Consider the following 14297-nt stretch of genomic DNA (forward strand, 5'->3'; position numbering starts at 1 on the left):
AGTTTCTTCTATCCGGAGATATGAAGATTGAAATCTTCATCTCGACGTGATTGGAGAGACTTAAATACAAAATACACAATTTTTGGCCCTAAGATGCCATGCAATGATTATAATTATGAATGCATATGATTTCCACAAGAGGGAAACAGGACACCACTGAGGAGGAAAAGGAAATCCACTGGGGAAAACAAATGTCTTGCGGGAAGAAATCCACTGGGGAAAACAAGACTTCGTTGGAGAAGCGAGACTTTGCTGGGAAAAGAAACTTCATTGGGGAAAACATTTCGCACCAGAGAGGTTAAAGCATCACCTTTCACTGGGGATGAGAAAATATGCATCCTCTTTCACTGGGGAATCAGAATACCAATCTTTCATTAACAGAAAACACACCATCGTTCCACTGATGATATGAATAGAAATGCATCGACATACCACTGACGATGAAAATATAATAATATACACCAACGATCCACTGAAGGTGGGCTACCAACGTTCCACTGGAGGTAGAAAAGAGATATATCGTCGTACCACTGACGATAAAATATACCAACTTTCCACTAAAGGTATGAATAGAAATACATCGACGTACCACTGACGATGAAAATATAACAAAATACACCAACGTTCCACTGAAGGCGAGCTACCAACGTTCCACTGAAGGTAGAAGAGTGATATACCGTCGTACCATTGACGGTGAAGATATAAAAAGATACACCAACGTTCCATTGAAGGTGAGCTACCAACGTTCCACTGGAGTAGAAAAGGGATATATCGTCGTGCCATTGGAACTCTTTTGGATTCTGTTCCGGTGCGTTCGCTTCCAAACCGGAACACAATTTGGAACTCTTCCGGTTTGTTGCATTGCATACCGGAACGCTTTTGAAATCTGTTCCGGTTTGTTTTCATCTCCACCGGAAGCCTTTTGAAAACTGTTCCGGTTTAGCTCAGTTGCAAACCGGAACCCTTTTTGGAACTGTTCCGGTTTGGTTTTTTGTGATTTTTTTTTTTAATTTTTTTTTAATATTTTTTCCAGGAAAATGCGTACACTAGGACCAGACGGGAGACCACATACCCGCCGCCGCCGCGACGAAGCTGGTTCCTCTAACCCACCACCGCAGCCACCACAGCCAGTTGGATATCCTGGTGGACCATCAGATTTATCTTTACTTGTTCGATATCAAGACCATGTTGCTCGCCGGTTATGGTACGGAGAGGTAAGTAAAATTATTTGATTTATTTTAAATAGAATTTATTATTATATCTTCTAATGTGGTTTTTTTATTTATTTTCAGGAAAGAGGCCCTAAAAAGGAGCTTAAAGTCGTTGGGCACGGGACGAAGCTCCAGGAGAGAGTGCCTCAGCAGCTCCCACCTGAGATTGAGGCTATCGTGACTGGGTCAGGTCTGGCTTCTCTTCAGAGAACTATCCTGACCAAGATAGACGTTAATCTCGTCTCAGCATTTGTGGAGAGGTGGCATGTTGAGACTTCGTCATTTCACATGCCATTTGGTGAAATGACGATTACTTTAGATGATGTTGCGTGCCTGCTCCATTTGCTTATCAATGGTATGTTTTGGTATCCTGATGAGCATGTCACAGAGCAGGTGGTTGTTGATCTTGGCTGCGAGTTATTGGGAGTGGATAGACATGCCATGGCTGTACATGTGCGTTCTTGCAGGGGAGCTTATTACTCACTGCAGTGGCTGTATGACAGATTCGTGCAGTACCGTGCTGCTGGTAGTTGGACTTACGCGACCAGGGCATATCTGATGATGTTGGTAGGTTCTACCATTTTTGTGGATAAGACATTTACCCTGGTTGAGGCCCGATATTTGCTATTGTTTAGAGATCTACGTGGGCTTGGTTCATACAGTTGGGCATCAGCGGCACTGGCCACTCTTTATCGCCACCTTGGGGATGCATCTATGTTTAGTTGCAAGCAGCTCGGTGGATATCCTACTCTGCTACAGGTATTTATGTTATTTTTAATTAATTATATGTTTATTCATATATTATAATTTATATTATTTAATATATATATATATATATATAAACATTGGTATTAATGAATATCATTTAATTTATTTGTTAACAGTGTTGGATACATGAGTACTTTCCTACTCTGGTGGTTGAAAACCAACATGATCTATCAACAATCCATTTCTCACTTCGGATAAACTTAGACCGAACAATCTCTCATATAAGTCCTTCTTTTCTCTTAATTCCATGTCCAAGTCACGACGAACCATTGCCCAACCATCCTTACTATACCCACGCCACGACGCAATGGCTCTAAATCCACAATTACCATCTGCTACAACATTAACAATCTCGGTAATATATGGCCTAATATGACAAGGAAACTGAAGAGTGAAATCCTCGTCCTTTGCTTGTGATTGCTTCTTTGATTGTGATTGCTTCTTGGAAGTTTGTGATGCTTGCGATTGTTTTTGTGAAGATTGAGACGCCTGATCAGCATACTCAAAAACTGAAGGATCCCTATAAACATCATACCCAACTGGTTTCTTCCCTTTCCTCTTCACTCCGCCTTTAGTTTTTATTTTCTCAGGTGGTGGACACAATGAAGTTGTTGTGGGATATGCAATTTCACAAACCCTACTTTTCAATGCTCTTTTTCCAACAACATCTAGTGATTTAAACCTTCTCCACAATTCATCAATTGCATTACTCATATCCACCTCCGAACCAGCTTCCTCATCTAAAGGCAAGTCACCTTCCATAGATAGTATCCTCCATTGAAGGTGAACATTTTCTATTTGTAATGGGATTCCAACAACAATCGATCTTCCCATCTCACAAGCACAAGGTAGCCCATAACTTGTTCTCATAGTACAACCACATTTTTCCCTACTATTTAACACATAATCAAGCCTCAATAACTCTTCTGTAATGCGTCTCAAAGCAGCTCTCGATACTGAACCACGCAAATTATCATAAAATGGACTAATGTGTGCATGCTCAACCTCATAAAAACTTTTTTGAAACGAAGCTCGAATGTTACCTATTTGGATTTTTATGTTAGAATTCATAGCTTCCCAAACTTTGACCATGTCACCAAGGCTGTTTCCTATCATCTGCTTTAGCTTCCAATGTGCAGATTCAACCCTAAAATAAACAAAGAAAGTATAAAAAAATAATATTCTAAAAATTAATAATAAATAAATATTTTAAGAATTATGACATACCGATTTGTCGTGGTGTTACCAAAATGAAGCACTAGATTAATCCATGCGCCTACAAATCTTTGCCTATGTGGGATCAACCAAGTGTTCTTCACGTAATCGAGGAAGTCAGTACAAGCAAAGCATGCTTGTTCAAGATATTACAACCGTACACCATACTCAACCTCATTACTAGCCCATACAACACTTTCCACAATGTGCCTATCGTCTCTTGCATGTCTTTCATCACATATTCCTTGCATTTCATCCCAACATTTTTGTTAATATGAAAACGACATAGCAAGTTATGCGTCGTAGGAAAAACAACTTCAACTGCTTTCATCAAAGCAAGATCTCTATCCGTCAAAATCACTTGTGGAACCACATCTTTCTTCACAAACAATTGCTTCTGCTTATCCAAGACCCAAATATAACTCTCTGTCTGCTCACACTCCATATAAGCAAATGCAACCGCAAATGTCAACTCGGTCGATGTCATACCAACTATTTCAAACAGAGGTTGTCTATATTTGTTGGTCTTATAAGTGGCATCCATAATCAAGACAGTAGGAAAAAGATTCAGCAACTTTACCGAATCTGGATGAGCCCAAAAAATATCTCTCACAACGTCACAATTATCCTGTTTCCTACTCCAATAAACATAGTTCGCCTCCTCTATAACCTTAAGCAAATGTTGTATCTCACTTCTTGGACCTCTTATCTCCGCTTCAATCACACTTTTATGCTTGTATATTTGCGTGATCCGAGTGACGTTCTCAGGATCTCGCTCTTGCAAGGAAATCAATATGTGTCTAGGCGGAACATGTCTCTTTGTCAAATCAGCAACATGCTGCTTCTCATCTGTTGTCAACCTACCAACAAATGAATGACCTTCTAATCTATCTGGTAAACCATGATTATGAACTCCACATTTTACATCAACCTTCCATCCAGACCCATCTTTTGCCGGAGTCGATCTGATTTTGAATGGACATCCACATCTCTTAGTAGCACTTTGAGTCTCACTTTTATCCTTATATTTTCCACCTTTATCGCACGCAAATATAACTTTGTTACTTCTTCCTCTTTTGCCTGTTTCAGTGTCTGAACGCGCTATGATAACAGTCACTTTATTGTTGATTCCGGTCTCTTTAACCCAGCGGATAACTTCTTCCCGTGTGACAAATCTCTGTGAAGTTGTGAAAACATCAGTGGTATCTATAGCTGTCTCGTTTTTTTGACAAATTTGGAGCGGAACTTCCATACCTGAAAAAAAATAACCAAAAATTAAAAAATGCAAATTGCGTTCCGGAACAGTTTTCCAATCTGTTCCGGTTTGATATCTACTTCACCGGATCACTTTTTAAAACTGTTCCGGTTTGATTACAAGTGCACCGGAACACTTTGCTTATCTGTTCCGGTTTGATTTTCGTATTACCGGAGCAGTTTTAAAATGTCTTCCGGAAATAAAAAAAAGTGAACCGGATGACATTCATAATGTGTTCCGGTTTGTTGATTTGTAAACCGGATGACTTACCAGAAGTGTTTCGAATTGAAGGTGCGTAGGGGTGCAGATTTGAATTTTTTTGACTTTTTAGATGAATGGTAAAAAGTAAAATGGTAAAATGGTTATTAACTATTGAGGGTAAAGTTGGCATTTTTACAAAATTGTAGGGGTAGAAGGGCAATTGTAGGGGTAGGAAGTAAAATTTTCTAGAACTTGAATTAACAAATATGCACATGGGCCTTTGTACCAAATGAAATCCTCAATTGTCTTGGACTTTTATTATTTGCACCTAAACAAAATAAAAATGGCAAAATAACATGATAATAAAAGAAAATTGATTTTAAATTTTAATAGAAATTCAATTAAATTGAATTAATATTAAAAATTATAAAACCATACAAGATTAGTGGAAATGCTTGAAAATACTATTAAATGGTAAACAAATCAAAACGCGCAAAGATGTATATATGCATATATATATATATATATATATATATATATATATATATATATATATATATATATATATATATATATATATATATATATATATATATATATATATATATATATATATATATATATATATATATATATTTGAATTTTTCATATGAAATGGGAATGGACACATAAAATGCGGGTCAAAAATTGGGGTATGACAACAACCATTTGATCCTAAAGTTGCATGTCTGTTGGTTTGGTGCATCAATTTATTTTAGGTGTAGGCAAATTCCCACTTGCGTTGCATTATCGATTGTTATCGAAACGTGAGATGATTTGTTGTAACTAATAATAGGTTGCGTGTGAAGAATGTCATCATTATGTCGTAAAGTAGAATATTTTGTATTTCTCCAGATTGTAATAAGTTCATAAAGATTTGTCTCATAGTTTAAGTACTTGACAATTGGTGTAATCAAGCAACCAATTATTATATCTCCTTTACTAGCATGTGAAATTTGTATCACCCTAAAACTTCGATGCGTAATCATGCAAATGGAAACAACTATGCCCATAGGGTGTCACACAAACACAATCACAAACGTGCTCCGTAACACGATTTTAATAAAACAAATTATATCAGTTGTCATCACATGCTCACCTTTACATGGGCTCATCTCAATGGAATTAATCACCAAACACCACTCTTCAGTTTAATAAGTCACATAATACTCTTTAATTAAAATTAAACACAGTTATGGCAAAAGCCTTCAACATCAAAACAACTAAAAACCATTAGGAGTTATAATATATAACTCTCGCAATGACAACGCATAATAAAATAACAATAACGTCCCCTCCCGATGTTACTAACCATAGCAACAAACTCTAAACGCATAAATAGAAATGAAAGAATAGCCTCAATGCCATCCTTCAGCTCTAAAGCACCTACTCATCTACTTGTTTGTTTGTATCACAAGAAGGAGTACAGAAAAATCACAAACAACAAAGGGGTGAGCATACGCTTAAAATATATAATGGTGCAAAAGAAATGCAAGGGTAGTCTACCTACAATTTAATCAACTACCGAGCATTCCAATTAAGTATCTCAAAAAAACACAATTGCGCCAAAACATCATAATTCAATTTCACAACATTTAGGATAACTCACCAGCGTTTGCCAAATAACTCATTTACACAACAACCTTTATGTAAAGGTTCTTCATACGAATCACGTCTCAGCATCTGAACCCCGAGCCCTCTCATCAAAGTTCTAAACAAGTCATTGGTCCCCTCATCACTCGTGACTCGTCTCTTCCACAACAACGATAACATATGAATGCATGTATATAATATGCATAACAACAACAACTCAACAAAAGATTTACAGTTCCACATATAATTGTAAATAAACAGGCACAACATCAGCAAAGTAGTCCTTACTTCCGAACTACATACAACATCAACTCAATTAGGTATCATAACATAATTATTAGTTAACAACACCAAACACAACCAAACAGTATCCAATTATCAGTCAAATAGCAAAATAACATCGAAATTCGAAACATGTAACTCGTAACACACAAGTTGAGAAAATATCGCCCTTTTGGCAGCCTGACGACCAACTCGTCATAGGGGTGACGTCTGCCATCCTATGCAGACCACCGTGGTTTCACCGCCCCCTTCTCTGACAACTCTTAACCATCTCCAACCCCTGACGACCGTCACACTGTAGTAGGAGCAGTTTTCTGCATTTTCTACAAAAAAATTATCCCAACTCTGATTTTTCCACCTCCCATGCCCAAATCGATCATAATACATCAATGAATTAACATATAATAATCAAACCATTACATACTCATCAATTACCCTTAAAATCCATCAATTTATCACAATTTGTAATACCTTAAGCATCAATCACACATAACACATATGAACACAACTCATACCACTTTCATGAATCAATACATGTAATTTTTATTGTAAAATCTGTACATGAATTTTGCACTATTGACAGCAATTATTTCATACCATCATAACAGTCACACTGATCTCATTACCATTCATCAATGGGAAGAATAGAGAAAACTCTAATGGAGATTAAGGACTTCTCCCTACCCTATCATGCAATTGACACCATATTTAGAGTAATATCTCCCTCTACCTTGGATTTCCAGCATCAATTTCAAGCTTTATCAATGGGTTTTTCTACCTCTCTCAACATTGTTCTCTCACTCTCCTTTTCTCCAAAATTTTATTTTAACATACTAAACCCAAAAACTCTCTTCTAACCCCTTTTATTAGAAACCTAATCTCCCTTAACTAGTTATCCCTATAATGCCCTCACTTATTCTTTTATTCCCCAAAATACCATTCTTCATTTTAATTCTATTTATTTAATAATAATTCTCATTTTTTACTATTATCCTAAATCTACTTATTTAATTAAATAAATAGAACTATACTCCACCAACCCCAAACATCACATAATCATGTCAATTCACCGATCATCAATCAAATGTATTTAAAAATCACTTAAATAATTTTAAAAAAAATGAAAATTCAATTAAATAAATAAATTAAAGAAAACATGGTGTTACAACTTTCCCCCACTTATAGAATTTTCGCCCTCGAAAATTACGTGAAGGAAACAAAGTGGGATATGACTTCCTCATCTCAAGTGCTACCTTCACTAATGCAAGTGCTCCACTTCTCGATACTCTACTCTCAAGGGAGATGTCTCAACAGTCAAATTCTCTCTAACTTGCACGTCATCCATTTGAATCACATGAGACAGATAAAGAATGTACTTCCCCAACTAAGACACATAATATACATCATGGAGATTCGAAAGAAATAGCGGTAAAGCAAATTTTTAGTACATTTCTCCTACTCTCTTCGAGATCTAATACGAACCAATGAAACTACGGTGTGAGCTTTCGAGACTTCAAATCTTGACCAACTTTACTTATCAGGATAACTCGCAGGAACACATGATCCCCTCTTGGTAACTCTTCTGGCGACTCTACGAAGCCTTCATCTTCTCTTGAATCATCTTAATCATCTCAGAGTCCTACACCTTGTTCCATACAATGCCTCAAATGGTTCCATTCGAATACTATAATGGAATATGTTATTATCGGTGAATTCAATCAGCGGCATGTGGCTATCCCAAACACCTCCTTATTCTAGCATGCAAGCCATCAACAAATCCTCTAGGGATTGGATAGTCCTCTCCATTTGACCGTCCTTCTGTGGATGATAAGAAGAAATCATACATAACTTAGTACCCAACGTTTTCTATAAACTCCCCTGGAACCTCGATGTGAATCTCGGGTCTCAATTAGAAACAATACTTGAAGGAATAAAATGAGGCGTTTTAGTCATCCTATCAAAAATAACCCAGAGAGGATCACATCCCTCTGTCGTATTTAGAAAACCTGTCACAAAATCCATAGAAATGTTGTCTTATTTTCACATACTCAAAGTTTTCATCATACTTGGTGGCTTATGATGTTCTATCTTCGACGCCTGTCAATTCAAACATGAATACAAAAATGTAGAAATATCTTTCTTTATTCCTGGACACCAAAATATCTTCTTCAGATCCTGATACATTTTAGTAGCACTGGGATGAATACTCAAACCGCTCCTATGAACTTCCTCAAGAATACTCTTCTTTAGTTCTGGTACATTTGGAACTCACACTCGGTCTCTGAATCTCGTCACACCATTCTCTTCTATCCTAAAGCCACCACATTTATCTTGATTGATTAGCACCAATCAGTCACTTAAGCTCAAGTCGATCTTCTGATATCTTCAAGAAAGCCATTGTTCAACTTTAACATACCTGAATTCAAATTGTTGAAAGTCCTTTCACATACTAGACTAAGATCTATGGATTGCTCAATCAACTCTAATTCTCGAATCATAAGCATCGACATATGCAAAAAAATTATACTCAAAGCGTCAGCCACAACATTAGCCTTACCAAGATGGCAACACAAATGAAATCGTAGTCCTTCAGAAATTCAAGCCACCTCCTATGCCTTATATTCATTTCCTTTTGATTGAATAAGTGCTTCAAACTCTTGTAGTCACTAAACACTTAAAATTTGGAATCAAATAGATTATGTCTCCAAATTTTCAACACAAACACCACGACTGCCAACTCTAGATCGTGCGTAGGATAGTTCCTCTCATGAACCTTCAACTTTTGCAAAGCATAAGCTACAACCTGACCATTATGTATGAGCACACCACTTAAATACATTTTCGAAGCATCACAATACAAAACAAAGGATTCACTTGGACTTGGCAAAATCAAAACTGGCGCAGAGGTCAACTTCCTCCTGAGTTCTTGAAAAATCTCTTCACACTGCAGACTCTATACAAAAGCTTGACCCTTTCGAGTCAATTGAGTCAAAGGCAATTCCAACTTCGAAAAGCCTTCTATATACCTCCTGTAATAACCAACTAAACTTAGAAAAATTATGATCTCAGTGAGATACTTCAGAGTCTCCCACTGCAACATAACATCAACCTTTGACGGGTCAACAGTAACACCTCCACTAGAAATTACATGCTAAATAAAAATCACTTCTTTCAACCAGAACTCACACTTGGACAACTTCACACCAATTGCTTTCTCGTAAAACTTCATGCATGATCTTTGTCTGTCTTAGAATACACTAAAATTTCGTCGATGAACACAACAACAAACTTATCTAAGTATGGATGGAAGGTCTTATTCATATACTCCATAAACACTCTAGGCGCATTAGACACATCAAACAACATCACTAAATTCTCATAGTGGCCATACCTTATTTTGAACGCCGTCTTCGAAATATCTTCGGACTTCACACAAATCTGATGATAACCCGACCGCAAATCAATCTTGCTAAACACACAAGCACCAACCAAGTGATTCATCAGATCATACATTCTTGTAAGAGGATACTTATTCTTGATAGTAACCTTGTCCAGATGTTGATAGTCAACACACAACCTCATGCTACCATCGTTCTTCTTAATTAATAGTATTGACGCTCTACATGATGAAACACTCGGTCAAACAAACTTCTTCTCAAGAAGATCCTCTAAATGTTTCTTCAGCTCTGAAGCAAACATTCTATACAGTTCCATCGACACAGGGCTAGTACCGGGTATTTAGTCTATGGAAAACTCGATTTATGTTTCGGTGGAAAATCACTAACGTCATCTGGGAACACTTTAGGAAACTCACACACAGTAGGTAGATCACTAATCATTCTATCACTTCTCCCTCTCAAGGACACGAACAACATGAATACTTAAGCACTTTCTCTCAAGGACACCCCTACTTGTCTCGCAGTCATAAAAATCAACTTTGTGCTCTCCTTGGATTCAAGAAACTTCACTAATTTCGCAAAGAAAATAATGTACACATGATTGAACTCCAACAATTCATCCCCAGAATAACATCGAGTTGACTTAGAGGAAAATAGACTAAGTCGATTCTAAAATCTCTAACATAAATTGTCAAAGGACAATTCACATACACCAACTAAGTAGTCATTGAACTATTAGTTGGGGTATCAACGACCATGATACCATTCATAGCAGACACTTCTAAATTAAATATTTTCCCATAGTCAGTAAATATAATCAAATGTATTGCACTAGTGCCAATAATAGTAATCAAAGGTATACCATTAGTAAAGCGCGTACCTCAAATCAGATTATTTGATTTAACTGTCTATGCTCCAAAAAAGGAAAAGAATTTCCCTCCTAACTGCTCCTTCTTTGGCTTTAGACGTTGAGTACTACTATGACCCTGTTCTCCATAATTATAACAAGTCAGATTATTACTCTTACATTCAGCAGCTCGGTGGCCTAGCTTCCCTCACTTGAAGAAATTCACAATCATGTTCTTGCACTCAGAAATACGATGCCCAAACTCACCATATTTGAAACATCTCACAGAAGTAGCAGTTCCTCCCCCATTTTTCTATTTCCCACCTGCAGATTTCTGATCATCCTTCTGATTACCCTTATCAAATGGACTTCCATAAGGTGTTCTACGACTCTAATCGTTCACTTTCTTTTCACTCAGTCTCTTATTGTGACCATATCGGGCTCTACTCTCCTCATCATATATCATGCACTTATTCACCAATACAGACAACCGGCAAATCTCCTAATACCCAAAACCATGCTTGAGTTTAGGTTGTAAGCCGCTCTTAAACTTGATGCACTTAGATCCCTCAACAACCGCACTATTATACTGTGGAAAAACCTTCACACGCTCTTCAAACTTAGCAGCATATTCATCAAATATCATATTCCCTTGCTTCAGCTCAAGGAACTCGATGTCTTTCTTACCGCGCATGTCCTATGGAAAGTAGTCAAGTACTTCTCTAAAAATCCAGATCATAGCACATCTTAAGAAACCTCAGTACCTTCATCATCCATTCTGTGATACGCATTATCCCACCAGTATTCGGCTTCCTCTGATAGCATATGAGTATTGAACAACACTTTTATTTGTCGGTGCAGGACATCACTTTGAAAATCTTTTCAATCTCACGGATCCATGTTTATGAACCCTCTAGATCATGTCTACCCTTGAAAGTCGGCTGATTGTTTCTCTAAAACATCCCTAATCCACAAAGTTCATCAACGGCTCCACCATTCTGATTATTCTGATTATTCTAAGCCACTGCTTGAGCCAATGATTCCAAAGCTTCAGCAATTGCATCATCATTTCTTCCTCAACTTATATCTTTGCATATGGGCAAATAACATTAGAAGAAACAAAGCATTCGACAATGTTCACACACTAATCGACTACCAGGGAACCGACGACATACAAAAACTTGGCCGGATGAACCGAACTGCTTTGATACCATTATGTAAAACCCTAAAACCCCAAGGCATAATAATACGAATATAAACAAATATGCACATAGGGTGTCACACAAACACAATCACAAACCTGCTCTGTAACATAGTTTAAATAAAACAAATTATATCATAAACACATGTGATCATGGTGGAATTAATCACCAAACACCATTCCTCAATTTAATAAGTCACATAATACTCTTTAATTGAAATTAAACACAGTTATCGCAAAAGCCTTCAACATCAAAACAACTCAAAAAATCATCAGAAGTTATAACATCTAACTCTCGCAATGACAACACATAATAAATTAACAATAACATTTGCCTGCCAAGTGTTGCAGATCAGGGCAACAGATTCTAAACGCATAAACGAAAAAAGGAAGAATAGCCTTAATGGCATCCTTCATCTCCAAAGCATCTACCCATCTACCTGTTTATTTGTACCCCAAGAAGGAGTACTGAAACACCACAAAAAATAAGGGGTGAGAATATGATCAAAATATACAATGGTGTAAAAGAAATGCAAGGGTATCCTAATTATAATTTAATCAACTACCAGGCATTCCAATTAAGTTACTCAAAACAACACATTTGCGCCAAAACATCAAAATTCAATTTCGCAACAATTTGGACAACTCTTCAGTATTAGCCAAACAGTTCATTTACACAACAACCTTTATGTAATGCAATGAAAACAACAACCATACTCATGCATGTGGTACCACTTCAACAAAGATTCTTCATACGAACCGGGTCCCAATAACTAAACCGCAAGCCCCCATATTTGAGCTCCAAACAAGTCACTAGTTCCCTCGTCTAAACCAATGACTCGCCTCTTTCACAATAACCACAATATATTAATGCATGAATATGATATACACGACAACAACTCAACAAAAGATTTATAATTCCACATATAACTGTACATAAACCTACACAACATCAGCAAAGTAGTCCCTACTTTCGAGCAGCATACAACATCAACTCAATTATTTCTATCACATAATTAGCAATTAACAACACTAAAAATAACCCAATAGTTTCCAATTATCAGTCAAACTGTAACACCCCAATAATTAGATTTAATTATTTGATTTATTATTTGATGTTTTTGATGTGATTATATGACGTGTGATGATGATGTTGATGTGTATGGGATAGTGGAATTAAGGTGTTAGTTAAAACATTAAAATAATATAATTTCTAATTAGCATTGTTATTATTTAATAAAATAAAATAAAAGAGATATTATAAGGAGAAGTTAGTAAGGGAAAAAGAGGAAGTTCATAATAGGGGTCCTAAGGCTAACTAAGTAAAAAGAGGAATTAGGAGAGAGTTTCATTCTGTTAGAACAAGATTTGTTCTGATCAATATTCTTAGTTTTGATGATAACAATGTATATAGATTTTGTATGAGATAATGTGGTACTCTAATACTATGCAATTTCCATTTCAGGAATTATATAATGAGTATGCACAAAATCAGCTCAAGAAGCACTGACTCAGAAGGTTCAGCATCAAACATCAGAACATGGTCTGGCAAGACATCAGAAGATGGTCAAGCAGAATCAGAACATGGTCTGTGGAAGCATCAGAAGAACTTGAGTTCAGAAGCAGAAGCACTGAAGTTCTTATGGTATCACGCTCAGAAGCACTTCAAGGTCAGAAGACAAGAAGATGCTCTGCACCAAGCTGTATTGACTCTGAAGATTCAAACGTTGTACCTACAAAAGATCAAATCAGAATCAAGTACAAGATGGCAGGCTATGCTGACTGACAAAAGGAACGTTAGAAGCTATTAACGGCAACGTCAGTAGTCACAGCGAAAGCAAGGCTCGAGGTAGTTGACAAAAGAGTGAAACATTAAATGCAATGCTGTACGGAATACGCAAAGCATTAAATGCTCCCAACGGTCATCTTCTCAAACGCCTATATATAGAAGTTCTGATGAGAAGCTGAAGACAACACTTGCGCAAATATACAGAAACGCTATCAAATTCAAAAAGCTCTCATAACTTCATCTTCAACTTCACTTATTGCTGTTGTAATATCTTAGTGAGATTAAGCTTAAAACTTTAAGAGAAATATCACAGTTGTGATTATAGCTTTTAAGAAGCATTGTAATACTCTTAGAATTTGTTTACATTAATTTGTAAAGGACTAGAGTGATCAGGTTGATCAGAATACTCTAGAAAGTCTTAGAGGGTATCTAAGCATGTTGTTCCTAGAGTGATCAGGTTGTGATCAGAATACTCTAGAAGACTTAGAAGTTGTCTAA

The 14297-nt window shown here is 36.7% G+C and overlaps 1 protein-coding gene across 1 annotated transcript in view; it reads right to left on the reverse strand.

Moving 5' to 3' along the window:
• Window positions 1-2117: 2117 nt before the first annotated feature.
• The window catches only part of LOC131660246 (uncharacterized), a 28979-nt gene continuing 16799 nt past the window's right edge, over window positions 2118-14297 (reverse strand). Inside the window, exons 2-3 of the mRNA XM_058929443.1 lie at window positions 3368-4448; window positions 2118-3126 (exon numbers count right to left, since the gene is read on the reverse strand). Of these exons, the coding sequence (XP_058785426.1) occupies window positions 2118-3126; window positions 3368-4448 (2090 nt within the window). The remainder of the gene's footprint in view (window positions 3127-3367; window positions 4449-14297) is intronic.

The sequence above is a fragment of the Vicia villosa genome, linkage group LG1, assembly GCF_029867415.1.
Source record: "Vicia villosa cultivar HV-30 ecotype Madison, WI linkage group LG1, Vvil1.0, whole genome shotgun sequence".
Lineage (NCBI taxonomy): Eukaryota > Viridiplantae > Streptophyta > Magnoliopsida > Fabales > Fabaceae > Vicia > Vicia villosa.